At 38.8% G+C, this 23,698-nt stretch overlaps 1 protein-coding gene across 6 annotated transcripts in view; it reads right to left on the reverse strand.

Annotated features, from left to right (window-relative positions):
- The window catches only part of LOC103472465 (CUB and sushi domain-containing protein 3-like), a 389,352-nt gene that overhangs the window by 283,144 nt on the left and 82,510 nt on the right, over positions 1–23,698 (reverse strand). For all 6 annotated transcript variants that reach the window (XM_017307525.1, XM_017307524.1, XM_017307523.1 and 3 more), the window contains exon 2: positions 17,310–17,532. In XM_017307525.1, coding sequence (XP_017163014.1) covers positions 17,310–17,532 — 223 coding nt within the window. The remainder of the gene's footprint in view (positions 1–17,309; positions 17,533–23,698) is intronic.

The following is a 23,698-nucleotide window of genomic DNA, read 5'->3' on the forward strand; positions in this document are numbered from 1 at the left end:
GTAAACTTCACACCTTAAATGCACAACAATACCAGTTTAGACTTTGAGCAACTTGGTAAAACTGTATTGTGTAACATTAAATCATGCTTGGCTGCAACTGTATCGATGGCAGCTCTTCTTCTATTCAGTGTTTGTAGCTTCTGTTAGCTTCTTGGCGCAGCTTCGTTCTCCTGCTACTGGTAGCTAAAATCACGATACCCTCACTGAGTATCCCTCTGAAAAATAAACCTATTTAAATAAAGAAATCCCTCCATGGGTGATACCACGATAGAGAGCGTTCATTTTATAGCGTTAACACGGTGCTGTAAGTGGTCCGGTATGAAACGGGGGAGATAGAACAACACAGCACTTTTAAATTTCAATAATCAGAATGCGGAAATTGTTTCCGTTGTTTTAAAAGGTTTATGTCAGTCTGCCTTTTCCCCATCGACACGCTTCCCGACCGCCCTGCACCTTAGGAGCTTAAAAAAAAAGACGTGCACATTGCGCAAAACTCTGAAACAGGAGAAGCGGGACATAAAACGGAGCGACGAACTGGATGTGAATTATGGCATAAAAACAGAGAATCCGACTCAGTGAAAATATCAACACATGATGTGAAACACATGATGATTAGGCGGCGCAGCAGGTGATGAGTGAATATTACTGGTGGTCAATAAACGATAAAATAAATCTAGCAACAGGAAAGAAACTTAAAGTGGACATGGCAATAAACCAAGAGAGGATAATACTAATCAAAGGAAACTAAATGGAAATGAATGAAGAACAAAATGCAATAATAAACTAAGAAACTAAAGTAAATACAGAGGAATAAACTGGTATGGCAAGACCTTTTGAGCAATAATTAATACAGAGGACTGTATGGCAAGAATAAACAGACACTATTTCCACATAAAAGGTAAAATAATATTGTTGAAGTGCCATGGGTTTGTTGAGACCACATATAGTACTGAGAATAAATATATCTTACAGACCATAACAGTAAAGAACTGATCACTTATTTATGTTTTTAATTAGATTTGATGTTTATTTCTTCAATATTATTTTTCTGTTAGGCCTACCAATTTTAACTTGAATGTTCATTGCATTTTTCATAGACGCCTGTGAAAATAATTTCTATTCCCATGACTTTTTTGTTCTCTGGGAAATTATTTTTGATGATAAATACAGAAACAAGCATAAAAATTAAAACATCTACAATAGTGATAGTAATATTAATAATAATCAGTGTAAAGTAGCCTGCAAATTCTTTGGTGGGGGGCCGGTGAGGAACCTGGATGAAGGCTAGGGGGGCGCTGGGCTGAAAAAGGTTGAGAAACACTGCTATAGACATTTTCAAAGTTCAGCACAGTTGAAAACTCCAAGTAAGCGTATAAGCATGAAGTGCAGTACAGTCAAATGAAATGTTTTCACCTTGAAATGTACTCTAGATCTTTAGTGAATAAAAATGGTTTCTTGTATCACTAAGCTACCGAGACAATGCAAGTAAGCAGATGTCATGAAAACATTAAGTCAGAAATGTTTATCTTGGGGTGTAATGATGAAAGTGTTGTAAACGAGGCTTTTATTTATTACAGTTTTGTCTTTTTCCTGTCTGATGAACTTTCGTTTCTAATGTCAAGAGAACCCGATGCCTATTTTGTAATTTTTGTTCGCATACTGAAAAGAACAATAGGTGGGTTCATAAGAGAAGGAAAGGACATTTTCTGGAACATGTCACCTGTCACATCATCAAAAACCTCCCCTCTGGTTCCAAATTATACATTTGTATTGCAGAATGCAAAATTAAACACTCCCAAAGTTGTTGAATTCAGCACTGTGTTTTAGGATTGTAGCTGTGATGGCACTGTCTGGCTTTTTTATGTTTATTGATAATCTCAGAGTGAAATTTCAGGACTTTTTGACTGCCTTCAACTAGTCAGATAGTCACCAGGTTAATAAAGTAAGCCTGACTTTTGTTTAATCCATTGCTTGTCCATAGTATGTGACAAAGTATATCCTTCTATGTAAATGCTCCATCTGCTGAACGGCATACTAATATTGGCGTGAAGACGTCAACTGAGAAACAATCTGCTACGGGTCGAGCCGAGGCCATTTATAGCAGAATGACATTTCATAAAACAGTCTATATTTATACAATTCCCTTGGTCCATTGAGGGTACACAGGCTATAATGGTCAAGTGACAGACAGTGATTAATTGATATGTCAAGCTTGTGGGTGTCCATGCATGTGCATGTGTTTTAAGGTCACTACATGGTTTTTTAATTGAATTCTTGTATTTTTGCCTTGAAGGATAATGGAGAGAGCAACCGAGCAGAGAGGAAAGCATTGTTCTAATGCTCTTTGTGTTCGAGCGTTTATGTATCATTACACCTGTCAGCCTCTTCTCTGTTCTTTTAGTTTCCCTCTGGGTCGGGGACTGAAAAGCGTTACCAGAACTCGAATAATCTTAAACGACGTGCATCTGTGTTTGCGTGTGCACACATGAGAAATTAACTAAAAGACAGGAGTAAAGAGTGGCGAAAGGGTCGCTCTGCAGCACTTGTAGGTGGTGATTAGATTTTCTAATATATTTGAAAATAGTTAAACACACAACTAGAAACGGGCACACAGAGTGACAGGTTTAGGGCCAAACAACAGAGCCAAGGTGAGTTTAATCTTTACTGAAATCCATCTGTCAAGCTGAACTTAGAGTTCCAGCTCTGAGCAATGATGCAACACAACAAAGTGGCGAGGTGCTAAAACATCATGTGTTGGTGAAGTTTGCCTACTTGTAAACCTATATCTCTCATAAAAGAGAGAAATTGTTTTAAGTCTATGATTTGGACTTTGCCTGGGCCATAGGTGTCTCGATTCAAACCGTACTATTGTTTAGGGTGGTTGTCCTGCTGGACAGGGATCTTCCACCCCAATCTCAAAATTTTGCCCTCTCCAACATGTGTTTGTGTGGAAATGCTCTTTGTTTCATTTTATAAAGCTTCCCATTAACACTCTTCCAAACTTGTCCATAATTTAGATGCCTTTTCTGCATGAAGTACAAGGAAAGTATCAGCAAAGTATTCAGGCTGATTAAGCTTTATACTGCATTTTAAAAAGTTGAAAATCCATAATCCCACAATGTGAAAAGATTCTAAAAAAGCAAGATTAACCAAGTGAAAACACCTCCGTCTCTAACATTTTGTTATAAAAGCAGACCAGGATAACAGGAATGTCATGTGAATGAGTCATAGCAGCTACATCTCTGCTGTTTGTGTTATGCAACACTAAAAAAGGATAATTCCTCTTTCATCCCACGTCAACACGCAGATCACTGATGAGTGCATTCTTCAAAGTAAAAACTTCCCATTAGCGGAGCTTCATCTGGATATTTCCTCATAATAAGAAAGAAAAATGATTCACTTTGCAAAATATTCCAGAGACATGGTGGGAGGGCTGGAGGAGTCAATCAAGAAATTGTTGTGTGGACGAATGCCATGTGCTTTTAAAAAACAAGCATTGTGAAAGCTTCCAGAATTCACGAGAGTCTAAAAATTAATTATATCCCCTTATAATAAGGAAAAGTTGGAATTTATGTTGAAAACCAATGTATTCATGAAGACATTTTAGTGCTTTGAAGTTAGCGTTTTGCGTTACTGATCATCTGGCATCATTGCTGCTACCCTTGACCAAATCTTGCAGAGAATGCTTTCACACAGCTTCAAATTTCCTAGAAAGCATTCAGTGCAGGGTTCAGATCAGCCAGTAGAAAACAGTACTGCAATAACCTTTTCGTTTTTCGTTAATCTTTTTTTGTCTCCTTGTTTCCTCTGTGTTCCTACGTATACTCAATCCCAAACTGTCCTTTCTTCACATCCTTTTTATCGTTTCCTGTGCCTTTGTCTTGTTCTCTTTAATCTGTATGTATTGTGAGCCAGTGTATCCATCCCCTCCTCCAGGGACAGTGGGTTGGCTCTGGGGCTGATCATAGTAATCTATTCCCTGAGGTAAAAAAGAAAAAAAAACCTGCCCGACACCTGGGTGACTGCCCTTGAGGTACCGTCTGAGCGAGTCTGTATGTACTGTATGTACTGCGCATATGTGTCAGGGGACTACAAGGCATCCTAGAGGGAATGCTATTTAGCCACCAACAGTTCTACAATATTATAGTAGCATGTTAACATTTTGCACAGGATGATCACAATCGATAACGTTCAGAGATCTTAAAAAGAGACATTAAGACATCAAGGTTTAACAAATATTAAGATTTCTGCACACAAGAAAATATTTGGTACTGAAAGTTAAAAATGAAGGCAACATTAATCTCCATACATTCTGGTGCAATTAGACAAAACTGCAGTCAACTGTCTGTTTAGAAGTCATCTAAGTAAATAAAAAAACCTGTGTGTGATTTTAATCTCAGGATAAATCAGTTGGTTCTATGAAGGCCTCAGGGGTTTGTTAGAGAACAGCGGTAAACAAAAAAGCATCATGCAGCCAGAGGAGCACAGTAGACAGGTCAGGGAAAACATTGTGAAAATGTTAACAAGCAGGTTTAGGTTTATGAATCAATATCTCAAGTTTTGAACACCTCATGGGGAATTCTTCGATCAGTCATCTGAAAATAAAACAATCGTGGCACAACTCTTAATCTACAGAGACATGGTGGTCTCCCGTCAACAGACCGGTCAGGTAAGGATAGCGTTAATCAGAGAAGCTGAAAACCTCATGCTACTTCAGGATGAGCTGCAGATACTCGCAGCTCGGGTGGGAAGATCTGTAGAGAAAACAGTAAATCTTTATGGACTGTACGAAAGAAGAACGATTGCAGAAACACGGCCTCTGGTCCCGTTTGGAGGTTGCGAGCCAAAATAGTAGTACAAATTTCTCTGTAAACACACCTTCCACAAGGTGAGACATGGTGGTGGCACGGTCATTCTCTGGGAACAGTTTTCTTCAGCAGCGACTGGGAAACTGTTTTAAGTCGATAGGAATATGGCTGGAGCAATATTCCTGAACAAAAAACAGTTAGACTTCAAGAGATTCATATTTTTTTCTTAGAAAACCACTAATGCATATCAGACTTTTTTTTTTATTTCCTAACTGCAAGCACCGTTTGCATATGGACGAGACATCCAAACACAAGGAAAATGTTGCTGGATTCAATGTCGGCAACATTTGAAGCCATGTTGCTGATGTGGCTTCAAATATGTTTTTGTTTGCATATTTGTGTTATTATGCTCACTCCTGTTCCACATCAAAGTTGACCTTAAGTAAGTGGCCTCATTAGACAAATAAAAATAAATTAATAATGACAGATTCTCCAGATTTACTGCCCTTAAACTCATTTTCCCACTTTAATAGAAAGAGGAGGCGAAAAGCAATTTACCCTGAGGTGGATTAACACATCTTGCAATAAAACCTGTCAACACTGTGGCAAAAAGGAGATCTCCGATTAGCTACGAAAGATCTTTATGGCCATAAGAACTGGCCTATGACTGACACACATCACTGTTCACAGTACGGTAACAATTACACCGTAATATTTGCCGGTCTAAACGGAAAGAACCGAGCAGATCAGAATTAATGACTTTTACAGGATGAACTGAAAGACAAGCAGATGGGTTGGAAGTGGGGGGTTTAATTAATAAAGAGAGAGATGGAAATAAAAAAAAGAGAAGCAGAATAATAAACTGAGTGAATTATAGGCATCTTGTGCAAAGCAGACCTTAGCCTGAGGCAGATTTGGTAAAAGAAACAAGGATAATGTGCATCAAACCAGGGTTTCAGACATACATGCATTCTAATAAGAGACGGTTGTCAGAATCGATCTTCAGTGAACACTTTAAAACCTTTTCTCTTCCAAAATTTCATCAATCAATTTACATTCATAAAACATTTTGATCCTTAAGCAAGGAGAAAGAAAAGAATGTAAATTTTCTTAAAAGTGTATGGCATTAAAGCCTGCAACTTCCATTAAAAGCCTCACCTCTAAAGCGCTCATTTGGACTCCAGTAGATTTTTTTTTTTTTAACAATTTATGTGCAAGAGTTTGCAATTATGCACAAATCAAAGCAAGACATTTTCACTAAAAATTTTTCAGCTAAATTTTACGCCAAATTGGACACCTGATGGACCCCCAGCTGTTCCGAAATGTGTTTACAAGACCAGAAAAAAAAACAACACTGCAGGAAAGTTGACATGGTTTATTTGCAAGTTAATTCATGTCCAAAGGGACTGTTACAAGCTGGGATAATTTATGCATATTTTCCATGTTGTTTTCTTACATTCATTTTTTCCCCCTTCCTTCCTATCTTTTCTGGGGGTTTTTTGTTGTTTTTTTTGTTTTTTTTACAAAAACAGCTTTAAAAGATGTGAGTATTTGCATCCAGATTGCAGGCACTCGCAGAACCCTATATGCACTGACTCAAAACTAAATATACAAAACAAAACCAACCATCGAGATTCCAAAATATTCTCTGACTACATGTGTCTCAATACTTTGTATAACCACATTATTGAACAAAGCACATTCGCCTATTTGCCGTTTCTCCTACATGGCCACAAAGGGCCTCTTGGAGGTTTTGCTGATTTTTGCTCCTGTCGTTTTATCTTCATATAGTGAAATGAAGAGTGCTTTGTGATGTTTTCCAATTCAAATCACCCAAACCTACTTTAAACTTTCCAACAACTTTATCACTAATCTGTCTACTTTGTTCCTTGGTTTTTGGTTTTTGTTTGTTCCCTGAAATCTTTCTTATTTCTTGTACTAGAGATTTTGTAGAAATAAAGGAGACTAAGTACAAATCCATGTCACTTCTCAAGTTCAAGGAGTGCGCATCCTTTTGTAAGGTGTTATACATTGCTGCTTAAAGATACCCATATATATCCTTTTTCTTCCCTCTTCTTTAATGTCTTATTTAACCTTGGTAAAGTGTTTTTGGATCTTTCAGCACACACACACACGCATGCACACACACCACTCCGCATCCCCACACACGCACCTCTTACCGCCTACAGGGCAGAACTGATGCAGGAGGAGATGAAATACCACTACCTCAGGGGTAAACACACCTCGATTCACGCTCACACAAACCACTCCCTTTAACACCAAGGCGCACGCGAGCACGTCTACGTCTACACGCCTCGCTTTTCCTCCCCGAAAAGTGCTCTCGATTGCTCGCAAATATTGTCCCAACATCAAAGACCAAATTTGTTTATTTTCACACCAATCACACACACCGCTGTTTCCCATGGCCTTTGTGTGCACTTTCCTCCTGGGCCTTTGGGGCGGAGCGTGCACGTCTCTCTCTCTCTCTATGCCTCTGTGCGTTTCTGCAGCTTGTGCGAGTTCAGTTTGTGGCTCCCTCTCTGGTTTCGCGACTGCGTCCTGCGTGCGTCTGTGGGTTGGTGTGACTTAGCCAGGTGTAAAATTGGTGTTGCAGAAGATTGGAGATACAAACTAGGTCAGGGCAAGAACTGGAAGGGGAGCCAGAAGAAGAAGACGAGCGCTCAAAAGAAGGAGATTGGCGTGACCAGATTTTACTTTTCTGACATACCGTGATACGCACGTGTCTCGCTTGTGGTGTTTTTTGGGTTTTTTTTCACTGGCACATGCGTTGCGGCTTCCAGGCGTTGCAACTCATGTTCCATCACATCATCCATGTAATACATGTTTTTCGGTCCTGATACTCTTAGAGCGGGCAAGTCAAGTTCAAGACCTCAGAACCCTGAGGTATGACAGCAAACTCACAAACAGAGCTCCTTTTAAAGGCAGCTAACATGGGATTAGCACTCTGGTTTTGAAACCAGAAGTTACATTCAGGGAATTGCCTCAGGTCCAATTTTATCTAGTCTTGGACCAGCCTTTTTATTGTAATGTTTTAAATAATTGCACTCTGGTTTGATGAGACAGTGGAATAGCTTTTTGGCGTATTTCAGTCTGGGGCAGAGGTTCACTTTCCGGCAGTACAATCATAACCATGCAGGGAGAGCAACAATAAGATGGTCTACATCAGAGTATATTCATTTCTCAGAATGGCCCAGTCAGAGATCAGACCGACATCCAAATTAAAATCTGTGGAAACTGATGATCAAAGACGCTCTCCATTCAGTCTGACTTAGCTTAAGCCATTCTGTAAAAAAAAAAATAAAAAATACAAGCGGGCGCAAAAATGTTCAAAGCTGGTGGAGACATACTCCCCCAAAAGACTTGTAACAGTAACTGCAGCGAAATACGACTCAGGAGGGAATCACACATCCACGCTATGCTTTTGGAGAGAAGCGTAAAGCTGCTTTCTTTTTCTGCAGTTTCTTCCAAAGTAGAGATGCATGGAAAACACAAAGTTATTCTCCATCGTTGCTACGTTGATGAAATAAGTGTCGTTTCTTCCTTTTATGTTCACTCAACTATTTTCTTGCTCTTCCACCTTTGGTCCCCTTTTCTGCATTAGAACCTTCCTGCAGTCTCTCTAATCTCTAGTCACGTCTCTATTTCGGAAACTATTTTGGATTCATTGCCAAAGCGAGGTCGTCTGCAGGAAGAATGGGGGTGAGGCTATTTTAGTTTCACGAAGATATATTTTGTAAAATAAATAAACAAATTAGACATTCTGTAAATTTGCCTCGAGTTTACCACAGCCGTTGGGCAACGCGCCGTAGTTTGGTGTAGTTTTTAAATGGACACGTTTACTTTCAACAGTGTCATGAATTGAATTATTTGTATGTGATTGTCATGCACATTTGTGATGCCTCATTCATTAAAGGAGAATACTGCAAAGAGGGGCAGATGGCTATCATGTGAAGTACCTCTTCTTCACAAATTACAATTTGTGCTTCCATTTTGTTGTGTGGTGTACGTCGTCCTCACTTTGCACCTAAGCATTCATTTTCTGCTCTTGATTTAAGCAAAAACAATGAAGCTTGTTGAGGGACATGTGGGCATTTTTCCTTCTTACAAAGACACTGTGTACGCATCAAAGAATTTAGAGCCGGAAATATGTCCTTTGAGTTGAAAATCAAAGGGAGAGAACTTGAGAGGACCATGTGTCTCGGACAAGAAGCAGGAGGTGATGCAAAAAGCATTCCACTGAAACTGCTGTCCTTCTTTTCTAGCACATCTAGAACAGCAGATAAGCCAGTCATGATGACTGCTTTTGAGTTCATAGCAATGCGCCACTAGTTGAACAAATCCACACTGGTGACACTTCACGGGGATCGATGGATGCATCAGCTCTTCTCCGCATGCATGCTTAACTGCTGTTTCACAAAAATGTCCTCCTCCAAGGTCTTGCAGAAATTTTAGGACACATTTGGCAAACAAATCTTCCAGAGAACTCCAAAGTGAATGTTGCAAATAGTTATTTTTGTCAACATGCTAGCCCCGAGGAACGTAGAGAGTTTTTAAATGTAGCATGTCATTCATTGTCTGGTCATTATGGTTCATCGTGCACTTGTTACATTTTTCCGTTTCCTTTCCACAAAAACTATGGGAAATTAAAGGAAATACCAGAAATATAAAATCACAGGCAAAGAGAAATGAGAGAAAAGTACCACCTGCAGAGAATGATGCCCTTCTCTATCCAATTTAGACTCACCGAGTTGAAAACAAAATACCTGCCATTACTTTCGAGCATTCCCCTCCTCTCTCACATATTTTCTTCATGAGCTGTTTTTTTCCAATGAGTCCATCACAGAAATTAGCCGTTAACTCGAGCAGAGCAGAGAGTACATTTTGAGAAGTGCATTAAGACATGCGTGATGGTGGAAAGAGCAAGATTACCATGTTGGGTTGAAATTCAATACTTGCTGTAGTCCTGCCTTCTATTCCGATTGTTGCTACTTTTTTTTTTTTAAGGTTGGCAAATAACCTTGTTAGAACTGAGAGCAAAAGCACATAAGGCTTGAAAACAAAAAAAACTCTGCCATGTCATTTTTAAAATCAAATCTTATCCAACGGCAAAATATTCTCTCTTCAAAAGCCTTTGCTGAGCACAATCAGAAGCTGAAATTTAATGTGACTTATGAAACAAGAACTAATGACTTCTATGAAGCTGCTGCTAATGAAGAGATTATAGATATGTATGAATGGACTGTCCAGATCCCACAGATTACCCTTATTATCCTCTGTTCAGGTGACTCAGGCAATGAGTTTCCCTTGTTTCTCACTGGGCACAACTATTATTTTTCTTTTAATAATCCAATGTGTAAAATGCAACCCAGCTACGGCTGTGAGGAACTAGATTCTCTTTTTTACATAATCTGTTTTACGCATTTTAACATTAGACAAAGATCACTTTGGAAATAAAATTCCAGCTTTCAAATAAAGCTTTAGGTTATCAAGCAAAAAATAAAGCTTTCTAAAGCAGCCAGGCTGAATGTGAAAGTGTAACTGACCCCACTTTTTGACTACCACAGTCGAGGAAATCATTCAAATGTATAACCTATCAGGATGCAAAGGGGGCATCTCATTTAGCTCTGGAATCTTAAGTGCTTCAAATTAAGGATTAATTGGTATGTTTATGGTTTTTAGTTGAGATGATTTCAGTGGCAACAGCAGGAAATTAGAATCTCCTCCTATACTGTTTTGTCATTTATCTAATTTCTTGTAGTGTGCCAAAAATTGACTTTCCCTCGTGTGCAATCTTTGGGTTGACCCATCCTGTTTGCTCTGTGCTAATTATTGCCACCTCTGTCTAATCGTCCCCCTGACTATATGCCGCCCTTTCTTCCCTCCTTCCATTTGTAGTACATCTTTCTTTACATAGCCTCTCTTCATCCTGCCTTTGCACCCTTGATCTGTAACAGTTTGACAGCAACCTCAAGTCACGTCTTGATTTACTTCAGTCTATCATTTTGGGATTTTAGACCAAGTGCCTTTGAACTTGCAAAACATTTGTTTTTCTTTGTAGGTCCAATTTAAAGTATTTTGTCTCTGCACCTTCTTACACCTTTGTTATTGAGGTCTTTTTATATTCCTTGACCCGGCGACACATATGCAGCGAGGTTGGGAGGTTGGGCCAGATCCATTAATACCATAACTAACTCTCAATTCTGCCTTTTATCGCACAATGTCCTGCTTTTGTCTTCATTTAACTTGGACTTTCCTCCCTTATATTTAAGGAGTGTGCTGAAATCGACACTTATTGTTGAGTCACCTCAAAAAGGATGATACATAATTCATTCTCATTAATTATTTTTGATTTGTGTAAGACGTGGTGCAAAACAAATGTCACCTGAAAAATATTTTTTGGCTTAAGTATAGTAAGAATGAATCAAATTCCAACTTCTGCTCTTTTAATGCAGTCATGAATTACCTTTGAAGACGCAAAATAAGGGCGTGTGCGAGTGAGACAAAAAAATGAAAAAAAAAAACAAAGAAGCTTTATTTCGTTAAAAGGCTAATTTGTCAGTAAAATGTGAACATTTCACACACACATACTTTTATGAAGGTTTGTGTTTCATAAGGAAAAACACTGACAAATCATACAGAGATGGTCTTTGCTCAGACTGCAACAGCACAGTGGTATGGGGACTACGGGTCGGAACCTGGGCAGACAGAGAATGGTTTGTCTGAGTCGTGCCTGTATATTTTGTGGGCCTGGACAATCATGTGAATGTGTGCCGTCCATGTTAATCTCAGTCCTGATAATTACAATTTTCCCGTTAATGGTTCTGACCTTTAAATGATCATTTAGCCCTGTGGCCGTGTTCATGTTTATCTTTGAGCGTGGTTGGGGTTTGTGCGGGTACGTGTGAAGGAAAGGAAGAGGGAGACAGAAAATAGTGAAAAAGAGAAAGCGAGAGAAAATGAGACAGCAGAGGTAATTTGGCTTAACTAGTGGGGCGATTGTGTCGATGTGGGCCATAAATCTTCCTTACTGACAAGAACATACACACGCACGCACACACAACACACGTGAACGCAATCCTAACATCATTCCATGCTATTTTGGATGAATAGAAAATCCTAATAAACCAATAGGGATACAGAGAGGATCTTAAACCTTCTCACTTGGATGTCTGTTCCCTTTGTGGTTACTCCGTTCTCTTGGATGTCGCCTGGTAAAACAGTAATCAGATGAAAAGCACCAAAATCCCACTCTGACTCCCTTTGTAGTCTATTCAACTCTATTCATTTTTTATTTTTACATTAACTCTGCAGGGGTATCTGAGGCCTAAAAGCCACAGGATTGTCCAAGAAAAGGTTGATTAGTGAAACTGGTTGATTAAAAATGATGCCTGCTGAACCAAACGAGCACAGTTCATTCCACATGATGAGAGAATTGCTTTTCAGCAACAGACCAAGCATCCAGATGACTACCTTTATATCTATAGACATAATAGTGAGAAGTGAATTGCACCCTCTGCCTCTTCTTGATGGAGCATTTTCAAAAATATAATCAAGTCTGAGCTAAGAATGCAAAAAGATGCTGGTACTGGTTAGCTGAGATGCAATAAATGCATGATTATATTATATTATATTATATTATATTATATTATATTATATTATATTATATTGCTTGCCACAGGTTCTTTAAAATATGTAATTATCCTCCATTTCATTAAAGTTTGCATCCAGTTTAAAAGCAAATATGAGAGTTATGTCTCAAATATGGCATTTTCTTATCTAGAATTTATATAAAAATGAAAGAGGAATTTCCATCAGGAAACAGGGGTTGGTTGACAACAAAAATTATAAGAAACTGTTACTATTGAACCTGTTTTTGGATATTGTTTTGATGGACAAACTAGACTGTGAAACGGTAAAAAAGCTGTTAGTGAGAAATAAACTCTTTAATTGACCAACACAGCTGTGGACTTACTGATTTTCACAGAAGCTTTCTTTGGTAAAGTGGTGCGTGTGTGTAGCAACACCTTCCATTCAGGGCCTCAAACATTTTAAGGCAACGCACAGTTTTATTTGTATCGCCAGTCAAACACAAAGTAATTCAATTTGCTTTCCAGGTTTTGCCTTTATGCATGTATTGAACAGTTATAGTGCAGGTATAAGTATATTCATCTAAGCAACTTTGACTGAGTTAAGTACAAACTGAGTTAATCTTAAACTCTCTGGTTGCATTAACCATGGTACTAATTTTAAACAATGCTTTTATGTTAGCTCACCACTTCCACTTTCATCTGGGAATATGGCGATCTTATTTGCAGTTTCAGTGTAGTAATAATAACCACAAAGGGATACATTTTCAGTGCTGCACAGTGGCGCAGTTGGTAGAGCTGTTGCCTTGCAGCAAGAAGGTTCTGGGTTCGATTCCCGGCCCCGGTCTCTCTGCATGGAGTTTGCATGTTCTCCCTGTGCATGCGTGGGTTTTCTCCGGGTACTCCGGTTTCCTCCCACAGTCCAAAAACATGACTGTCAGGTTAACTGGCCTCTCCAAATTGTCCCTAGGTGTGTGTGCATGGTTGTTTGTCTTGTGTGTCTCTGTGTTGCCCTGCGACAGACTGGCGACCTGTCCTCTCGCCTGGAACGTTAGCTGGAGATAGGCACCAGCACCTCTCGACCCCACTAAGGGACAAGGGTGTAAAGAAAATGGATGGATGGATGGATGGATACATTTTCAAGGAATAAACTCTTGAACATACTGGGAATCAGTGTGGAGGGTACGCTGCCATTTACTCTGTGACTAATGGTCTGGACTCCAGTCCATCATGATGGGGAATGGAAGTAAATACAGGGAAGAGGGGAATATATTTTATTGATTTTCAAACTGTGACAATGGCTGAAAACAGTAGCTGCTTCTCCAGAGCCCTGCGCTCATTGGTGATAAAAAAGCATTTTATACAACTCAATCCTGACCAAGCTCATTTGACCTGTCAGTACACATATACAGTGAAAGCATCCAGAAACATCAACTTCCAGTTACTTCCCCATCATGAGGAAGAACAGTTTATTGGTAATTGTTTAGGGATTGCTTGCTTTTAAGCATTGTGTTTCTTGACAAAGTCTATATTAAGAGACAGAACAAGAATCAAAAGCAGAACCAGTACATTGCCATTAACACTTTGATTACTAATGCCAGCATTGGGCATCAGGGTATTAAGTAGATATGTGGTGCTTGACAGATCTAGCAATTACCTCACCTAAAACTTAACTCCTAATAATTAAAACAACAGCAAAACAGCTCCTTCACTAACCTGACCCACATTTCAGATCCGTATAGTACCAGTTTCTCCCCTCTTTTTCCCATTTTTTTAATTACCAAATGCAACAGGAAAAGTTTTGTTTCTCCATCAGAAACTGAAAACTTAGATGCTCTGAATTAGAAGAAGTAAACACCTACTTCTTAACAGCGGCTAAAATTGGAGGCTGACACTTGACCGTAAGTGACGTGTCTCATAGCCCGTTTGTGAGAAGTGTCTCGTGAAAGGCAACGTCATCACCCGATACAAAAATACATCTGCCTGCGACAGAGAATGATTCATTTAGCCGAGCACTTGACCGTTTTATTTGTATCACCAGTCAAACACAAAGTAATTCAATTTGCTTTCCAGGTTTTGCGTTTATGCATGTATTGATCAGTTATAGTGCAGGTATAAGTTTATTCATCTAAGCAACATTGACTGAGTTAAGTACAAACCGAACCTTTGAAGACATCTACGCTGGGTGAGACTGAGATCCTTCCATGTCATCTGCGACTCTTCACACCTCAACAACAGACTGTCACAGGCCTCTAGGTCAGGCATCCCGGCAGTCTCATGAAGGGCCTTCTTTTATTGCCATTTCTCTAACACTCAGGTTGAAATTTAATAAAAGCAGGTTGGTAACATTTTATTATTGGTGCTGTGACTTGAACAGACTGATAATTTTCTATTATGGTATTTAATGTATTAGCAGTTAAAATATGAATACTTAAATGATGATTTAAAAAAAAAAAAGGTGGAACACAAGCACAAAAAATCTGAAATAAACATTGTTTTCCTTTTCTTTTTCTAAATCTAACGATGTTCGGTATGCAGTTGTATTCAGTCCCATTTAAATCAGCTGCAACCAACTTCGCTTAGATGTAAGCTAATTAATTATTAAATAGAAAACCTGTCTGCATATTAATTTCAGCATAAATACAACAAATCTGTGAAGGCATTTGATGTATGTTAGAGAACATTAGTGAACAAGCAGCATTATACAAATCACAGCATACGGGTTAAGGTTAATGGTCAGTAGAAGACTAAAGCAGGGTTGGTTATAAAAACATATCCCAAGCTTTAATAGCTCATGGAGAATTGCTCCACCCATCACCCAAAACTGCAATAAGCGTGGCACAACTGTGAACCTACCAAGACATGACAGCCGAAGTGACAGGCTAAGAAAGCACTAATCAGAGAAGCAGGTAAGAGCCATATATTAACTTTAGAGGAAGTGCAGAAGTCTATTGTTCAGGTGGGAAAGTCTGTTGACAAAACAAATTTGTCAAACTCTCCATAAATATTATAAAAGGGAACTATTGCATGAGAGTTGGTATTTTCAGAGGCTTTCTATCCAATCTGACTGGACTTAAGCTATAAGCTGAAAAGTAGCAGCATTTATTTTTTATGTCTAGATGTGCAGGTCTGGCAGAGACATGACACCAAAAGACCTGCAGTTTTATTTAGATATTTTCTCGGAGGGGACCAACCTTTTAGCTTTTTATTTATAGAAAAAATAAAGATAAAAATTTTGTGACCTTCTATTTTCATTATGCACAACTTTCTGTTGTTCTATCATATACAAATCCCAATCAGGTGTGTGGTTGTAATGCAGCAAAAATATTATGAAAATCCATGCGACAGATGTACTTTACAAGATAAAAAGAAATTACTAACGATAAAAGAAGTGCTTAATTTTTACATGTCAAAATGTATTTGTTATTTTCAACCAGTTAATGTCTTTTTGTTTGTTTGTTTTTCAGCATCAACTAGAGCATTCTGCGGCCAAGTGCAAAAAAAATCAGATATGTGCAGCGGAAGCAGGTTACTTGACGAACAAGAACAAGGAGAAGCATGTCTTATGTTGAGCCTGCTTTGCTTTAAGGTTGGATACACTTGATTCCAGGATTTAGTTCCACGTGGAATTTCACATCCACATAATCCTAAATGGAATTAAGAGTCTAAATCTCAGCTGGTTGCTCATTTCTCTAGCTTACATGTTTAATGACTTCTGAGCACATCTGAGGAGATTTTTTTCTTATTTCCAAGGATCAAACAAAACAGCAAATTAGTAGAAAGTTGTGTCATGTTTTGACAGTGTATGTTTGTTGTTTGGCCCTATAGCAAACATCCAAATTTAGTACAGTTTAATTACCGCTGGGACAACGTAGACATGTGTTTTAAACACATGCCACTGCTTGCTAAGGCCTCACTGCTGGAAATTATAGATAAGCAGTCAGCAGCTTTTGTGACAAATAATTAAAAATCTAATATCAATGACCACTTTCTTGCAGGGGAAATCCCCTAATAAAAATAAAATTGTATTGAGATGAGATGAACAGCATAAAAAGAATTGTGAGGGCTTTTCTTTTTCTTTTTTTTACTAGTCAGTTTTCACAACAGGGTGTCTCAAAAGTGAGAATCCAATGATTTAAAAATAAAACCTAAATTTACAGCTTAATTATTAACTTGATATTTCAATTCCAGAGTTAAATGAATAAAGTCAAGCACAAAGGCTTTTAGGCTCTAATTGATTGGCAGATAAAATCATAAGGGAAGGTGAGGGCTATCGTGTATCATGAATGATTTTAATTCTGGTTATTGTGTTTCTCACAGAAGGAACTCAATAAAATGATTCCATAATTAAGGGCGACCCACAGCGGCACTGATTGAGCCCAGGGAAACGTGTGCCACGAAAGGGCCGCAACCTGTTGTTGTGGGTCATTTATTTTCCTCTAATGGCTTTGACTGGGAAAAACAAACCAGCAGAAATTAGATATTTTTCCCCCTCTCTCTCTCTGTTCGCTTGTAGCTGTAAGCAACATGCACCTTTAAAAAGTGTATATGAGTACAACTTTTAAACTTAAAAAAAATGCATATTGTCTGATTAATTTACACTTCTATACATGATGTTTTGTGATAAAAAAAATCTGTTTAACAGAATAATTTGGATCATCTCACATCATAACCAAGTTTTAAAAGATTGTTTTGGGGTCATTTTGGAACTGCTATGATGACGTTAAAGCTTGTGAAATATAAAGCAAACAGTCAGCTATCACTATAATGGTGTTACTTCCCATGATTAAGGTAATCCACCAAAACATATCATGCAAAGGAATCCAAAACTGTTAAACCAGGTTTCAGTGTTGCTCAGACATTAATTAACTAAAACAGAGAGCACTTTTCCTACCTTGTTCTGAAGTTAGCAGGGTGGGGGTGTCCATCGTACAAGGACAGGAAGTCGTATTCTTCTTCTATGGCAAATGACAAGAAGATGAGCTGGATTCTACTTCCTTCCTCCCCAACAATAACCCAGGTGCAGTTTGCTCCATTGGGGTAGCCGTAGGGGAAACCAGGCGATTCTATACTGCCATTTCGTCCTTTCAGTGTACCCCCACAGGTGTAGATGAAGCCTGTGAATAAAAAGAGAGAACACTTATTATTAAATACTCATAATGAATTACGCCAAGCTTACGTGTTCACAGACTTAACGGCAACACACAACTGCGGTGTCTTTTTGAGCCTGCTCTGTTGACTTGTATTCAATCGGACACGTGGAAATACCAACGGCTGAAGTTCTGCAATCTCTTTTGTCTTAGCACTGCGAGGCAAATCCAATGGTTGTTGAATGTGCTTATTGATTGACCGTGACACTCCTACTTTATGTCCCCATTTGAATGAGATTTAGTTTTAGATCTACTTGTTTTTTTCTCCATGATAGAGGTGCTGGAAAAGTTCTTGGAAAGTTGACCAATCGCTGTTGCACTTCCATAAAAAATGGGTCATTGGCAACTACTTTGCAATAGTGATTCCAATGTACATGTAATGTAAAAGTAACAAGGACTGATGAGTTAGATGAATGCCCTCATCTGCACATCTTCAAATACTGCCTATACAATTTTCATATGGAGACATTGAAAAACGAAGTAGAAAGTCAAAGCATGAATAACACTAAGTGGGTCAATGTTATACTTCTGTATGAAACATTAATGGAACGCATTTAGAAAAGCTTTACCCAAGACACAACTTTCCCTTAGCTTCTTAAAGTTTAGCTCCCCACATATCTGAAAGTAAGAGATGCTGCCTGCAACAAAAATCGTTCCAGGGGAAGGATTTGTTTTAGTGCATCACCAACACACGCTGGTAGTCTGATTGAGCATAGGATTCTGAAACCCCATTCCTAGAGCTGGCTGGGAGCCGTCACCACTGAGCCACTGAGCTTTTCCAGCTTTCTTTAAAAGTGAAATCTAAAACTAACCCAAGCTAAGTCTAGGCCTCGCCCTGTTCGCCTCTGGGAAATAGAAACCTGACTATTCCTTTGTTATTGCTAATGGAGCAGCCTATTGACGTGAAAACATGCAGCATGAAAACATCAAAATGTCAATGAAACTGGAGATGTGTGTCAATTACAATATTCCACCTTTATCTAAAAACATTAAAAGAAAATGTTATTTCAAATATACTTTTTCCTGCATGGTGATATTCTGCAGACCATCATCAAGTTATTTTACCACCTCACCTCACACGTCACAATCACTGCCATCCCAGATACTTAAAATCATATTTATAAAAAAATTATTTGTGTCCAGAAGTCTCCCAAGAAATCAAAATTAGTTTTCTGGTTGTAATGTATCAAAAGTATCAACACTTTTTGTGATGCACTAAATTAAATGTGAGGTTTTTCTTTTGGATCACTTTGTGTTACATAGCCAACTAAATGCTTAAATTTTAAGCCGATTTCCTTTACACCAATAATAGGCTTATTATTTGTTCACTTTTATATGAACGATCTTTTAAACAATCGCACAGGTGCAAGATGAAAACTTTGTTCACCAGGGAAGATTGTCCAGTGTTTTTTTTTTTTTTTTTACAACACTGTATTGATTCCTGATGAATAAACTCTTCAGTTCCTGCACAGCAATGCGGAGTCACACAGGAGAAAGCTTCAGGAAGGGGAATCTGTGGAGCTGGAAGGGATTTAGTGTATTTCTGTTCAAGGACACAATGGTACACAGCTACAAAGTGCTAAATATTTTTGCACTTAGCTTCTATAGCTGTATCATACTTTATGTATGTTCACAATCGAATTTAGCTCAAAATCACGGGTGTCACCAGAAACTGAACAAAGCCAAAAACTTTGGAAAATTATTTGCAACAGGGTCTTTTGGTGCCATCCTACCTTTAAATGGTTGTGTTTAATTGATAATTGCTCTTAGTGTGTACTTTAAGCCCTTGAATGTCTAAGCCCTAATTGATCTCCTCTGAGTGCAAAGCTCAAATCAGGATGATCATCCCCTTGCCTTTCATGTTTATGAGGCTCATTATTTACCCTGGCAGCTGGGGCCACAGGGACAGCAGGGCGATCGCTCTGGATGCTTTTCAAACCAATTATCCAAGACGGAAACCAAACCAAAAACCTACATGTTTATATAAGTACATGCGTGTGTGTGTGTGTGTGTGTGTGTGTGTCTTTGTCTAACTTGTCCAAGTAAACGATTTCAGAATAATCACAGGAACAAGTAATGGCCAATAGCAGCCTGTGCAGCAATTAAAGGCTGATTCCTTTACAATCAATTAAATATAGGATATAAAGACCAAGATTACACATTTTAGGTAAGTACACCTTTAAAATAACAACCTTGCTTCTATCTATGCTGCCTGCTCATTTCTAAAAGGAGTCTTTCAAAAGTATTTCTATCCCTTAAATTTGTTCACATTTGTTATGTTGCAACCACAAATTCCTATGTATTTCATTTGGAATTTACCTTAAAAGTAATGCAATATAGCAGAATTGTGAATTGTGAAAAGGAAAGCATACATGGTTTTCTAAATTCTTTGCAAACCCAAATTTGATATTTGCATTATTATTCAATCATTCCAAGTCAATCCATTCTAGAAGAACCCATCTTTTCAATTAGAGAAACAGTCGTTGATTTTCTTTGCACAAAAGCCTAGGCTCACATTAAATGGAGAGCATTTGTGAACTTTTTGTCTTTGTATCTCTGGTTGCATGCTTTAGATTGATTTTCCTCTGGAAGGTAAAACAACCTAAAATATTTGGAGTCTCAAGGTTTTTGTAGCTTTTATCTTTTGTTTTCTTGCCTTGAACTATGTTCCCTGCATCATCACACCAACTGAGTCTTCCAGGAAGTCTTATATTCTATTCCTGTAAAATGAGAGCATTCAGCTTTCAGAACGTAAGTCCTCTGGAGAATGCCAAACATAAACCTTAACAAAGCAGACAAGATCATTTTAAGCATTTGCTTTCCTTTTAACCAACTTTTCAGTGATTCACATTGGCAACATTATGAAAACCTTTTAAAGCTCAGAAATCCGCCCGGTTCTCTACGGCTTCCAGTGAAAATACAGTATTACGACATTGGACTCTACGAAAGGAGGAGAGAACATGAGGTTCCTCCCCGTTCATCACCATGCAAGAATGAAAGATTGATTGGAGGTTCATAACTCACAGGGATGGAGGTGAAAGTGTGTTAGTGAGGGGAAATGGGAAGGGTCAGTTGGATAAAAAGGGAAGGATCTGAAAGGATTGTAAAAAGGAGAAGAGGAGACTTCTAATTATGCTGACTACCAGACTGAAACTGACAGCCCTTCTACAAACACACACACACACAAAAACGCACAAAAAACCCATGCACTTGAACACACATATTCACACACACAGTTCCACACAGGTACGCACCAATGGACAGACAAACATTGACATGCAGGCAGATTACGACGAACATGCTCACATATTCATGGATTAGTCACAGAGATTATTTAATATGCTGGCCCTTAAAACCTATTACTCATTCCATCATTTGTTTTGACCCTAATTCCCTCCACCCTCTTCCTCTTCCACCCAAACACACACAAATCAAAGCAGATAGGAATAGAGATTTTAATCTGGGTGAATTTCTGTGAATCATATGCTTATCAAGTAGGTGGAGATTTTCGATTTTCCAAAGGCAATTGGTTTCACCAGGTTTTGTTTATGTGCATCAAAGTACACATAGTATTTGTAAATAACAAGAAACCCTGAACATTTTTAAAGTTCCTTCATTTGCTGAACAATGTGTTGCTTTATGATTCTATCACTGCATAAGTGAGGAATAACATTTAAATATGTGGTGATACACTGCAAACGACCTAATGAACGTGCATTCATCACAAAGCGCTGTATCTTTAAGATGAGACACGGCAATTTGGATGGACCATTTCTGGTCCGAGAGGAATGTTTCCTCCCATTCTTTTTGAAGGCTAGTTGGTCAATACTTGAATCTATAAGTTTTGGGAGCATCGCTGCCTCTCTTCACAAACAAAACAGATAACGTCATACGTGAACTAATATGGCTTGTGTCTGTAATTGTACAATGAATTTTGGGTGGGAATACATTGGAAGCAAGGTCTTTCAGCTCTGAAGACTTTAACACAGACACTCATTTGCAAACAGTAAAAGATTTGTGCTCGGACTCGGGTAGATCCCAGGTGTGAATACATGCACTGGTGCTAATGAGGAACAGGGTTTAGCTGGAAAAGAGCATGCGTGCTCAGCAAAAACATCCTCGGATAAAAGGAGCTTAGAGACAAAGAAGAAAATCTGCTGCGTGAATTGAGTGGATTTAATGAACTCTTGGTCTGCAATACATATAAGCTTGATCTCTTTCCTCAAAGTAATATTGCATATTGGATGTCTTCACCATTACACCAAGGAAGATTAACAAGGGGGTTACACTGGCACATGCCCTTTTTAAGACCAGACCAGCTTTCTTTTTTAGATAAATATGACATTGTGCTTTTATAAATTGGCATGAGTTGCGATTTGAATAGTAGACGAGAAGCTCAATGTGCAACAAGAGCTTTCTCTGGAGATGCATGGACCTCGTCTCACAGTCCAAAAAACAAAAGTCAAAGGTGCAGCAGTTGCTCTGAATTGCCAAAGAATGTGCCAGTCACCATTAGGCCATGCAGAGTGTAACCCGGTTTTTCAGCATCAAAAAGTATCGAGCTCTCTTAGCACCGCACAGATCTTAAAATGGCTGCACTTGGCTCGGGAAACTCTTAATGATGAGGAATTCCTTGACGTTGGTTTTTGAAAATAATTATGTTTAAGCCTCTTATAAGCTGGACTCGCATTTCAGAGCTTTGTTGGCACAAACATTAAATCAGCAAATCACATGTTGGTGCGAGAGGAGTTAGTCTGAGCCTTTCTGGCTCAGTGATGTACTGAAACTTTTCTTGCCCCACCATCTCTTGGGCTCACAGAGAATAATAAAAAAAAACAAAACAAAAAAACAGAGAAAATATTTCAGGAGCAGAAGTGTTTCGGACAAAAATGCTTGTTGATGTCAGAGGAGTGTGTCCAAGCTGGTTTGAGATGATACAGAGGGAAAAAGTAGCTCAAACAAACACTGTTTGCAACCAAGAAATCAGAAAATCATTTCTGAACACAAAACAAGTCAATAATTGAAGCAGGTGGAATATAGCAGTCGAAGCCCACACTGACAGCCCCTCCTGTCAGCTAAGAAAAGGAAACTTGGGCTACAACTCATACAAGCACCAAAATTTAACAATAACAGATTAGAAAAAATGTTGTCTATTAAAATGAGCTTCAATTTCAACTGCTATAGAAAAGCGAGCAGGGACAGAACAAGACACAAAGAACACAGAAGCATAGATCTTTCTTGTATCAATGGTTCAGGTAGTTGTTGGCTAGAGTACCCGTGTTTGTGTGTTAGCCTGGATAGAAAATAGACCATCACAAATGTCACAAATCATTTTAGAGGAGACCTATTATGCTTCCTTGACAAAGTCAGGGTAGGTCCATACAACCTTTTTTTTTATATAATAGTGACATAATAATTGGGAGGTTTTTGAAATGGTTTGTTTTCCAGACACCAAAAAACAACATATTCCAACAAAATGACTGGAAGCAGTAAGGACCCAAATGGAAGTATAAAACTGAGCAAGAAAGACAATTTTGCCTAAGTTGCCTTTAAACTGTTGTCCTTTAGACAGCAGCTGTATTTCAATGGTCTCAGGTCAACAGAGTAAGTGTTGGAACCACATTATCAATACCATAAATGTCAAGTCAACACGTTTACTGTTTGATGCCATTATGACTGAAATTCCCGAGGAACGTTTCCCACATCTATAACATTATCATTATTATTTTACAGTTCTATGTTTCCAATGCTGCACAGTGCAGTTGGTAGAGCTGTTGCCTTGCAGAAAGAACGTCCTGAGTTTGATTCCCGGCCGGGGGTCTTTCTGCATGGAGTTTGCATGTTCTCCCTGTGCATTCGTGGGTTCTCTCCGGGTTCTCCGGCTTCCTCCCACAGTCCAAAAAAATGGTTGTTCGATCCTGTCTGTCTACGTGTGGACTGGCGACCTGTCCAGGTTGTACCCCGCTCTGTTGTCAGCCGGAGAAAGGGACCAGCACCCCTGTCGACCCCAATGAGATAAGGGTGTAAGGAGAGAGAGAGATGGATGGATGGATGGATGGATGGATGGATGGATGGATGGATGGATGGATGGATGGATGGATGGATGGATGGATGGATGGATGGATGGATGGAT

This window comes from Poecilia reticulata, linkage group LG11 (assembly GCF_000633615.1).
Source record: "Poecilia reticulata strain Guanapo linkage group LG11, Guppy_female_1.0+MT, whole genome shotgun sequence".
Lineage (NCBI taxonomy): Eukaryota > Metazoa > Chordata > Actinopteri > Cyprinodontiformes > Poeciliidae > Poecilia > Poecilia reticulata.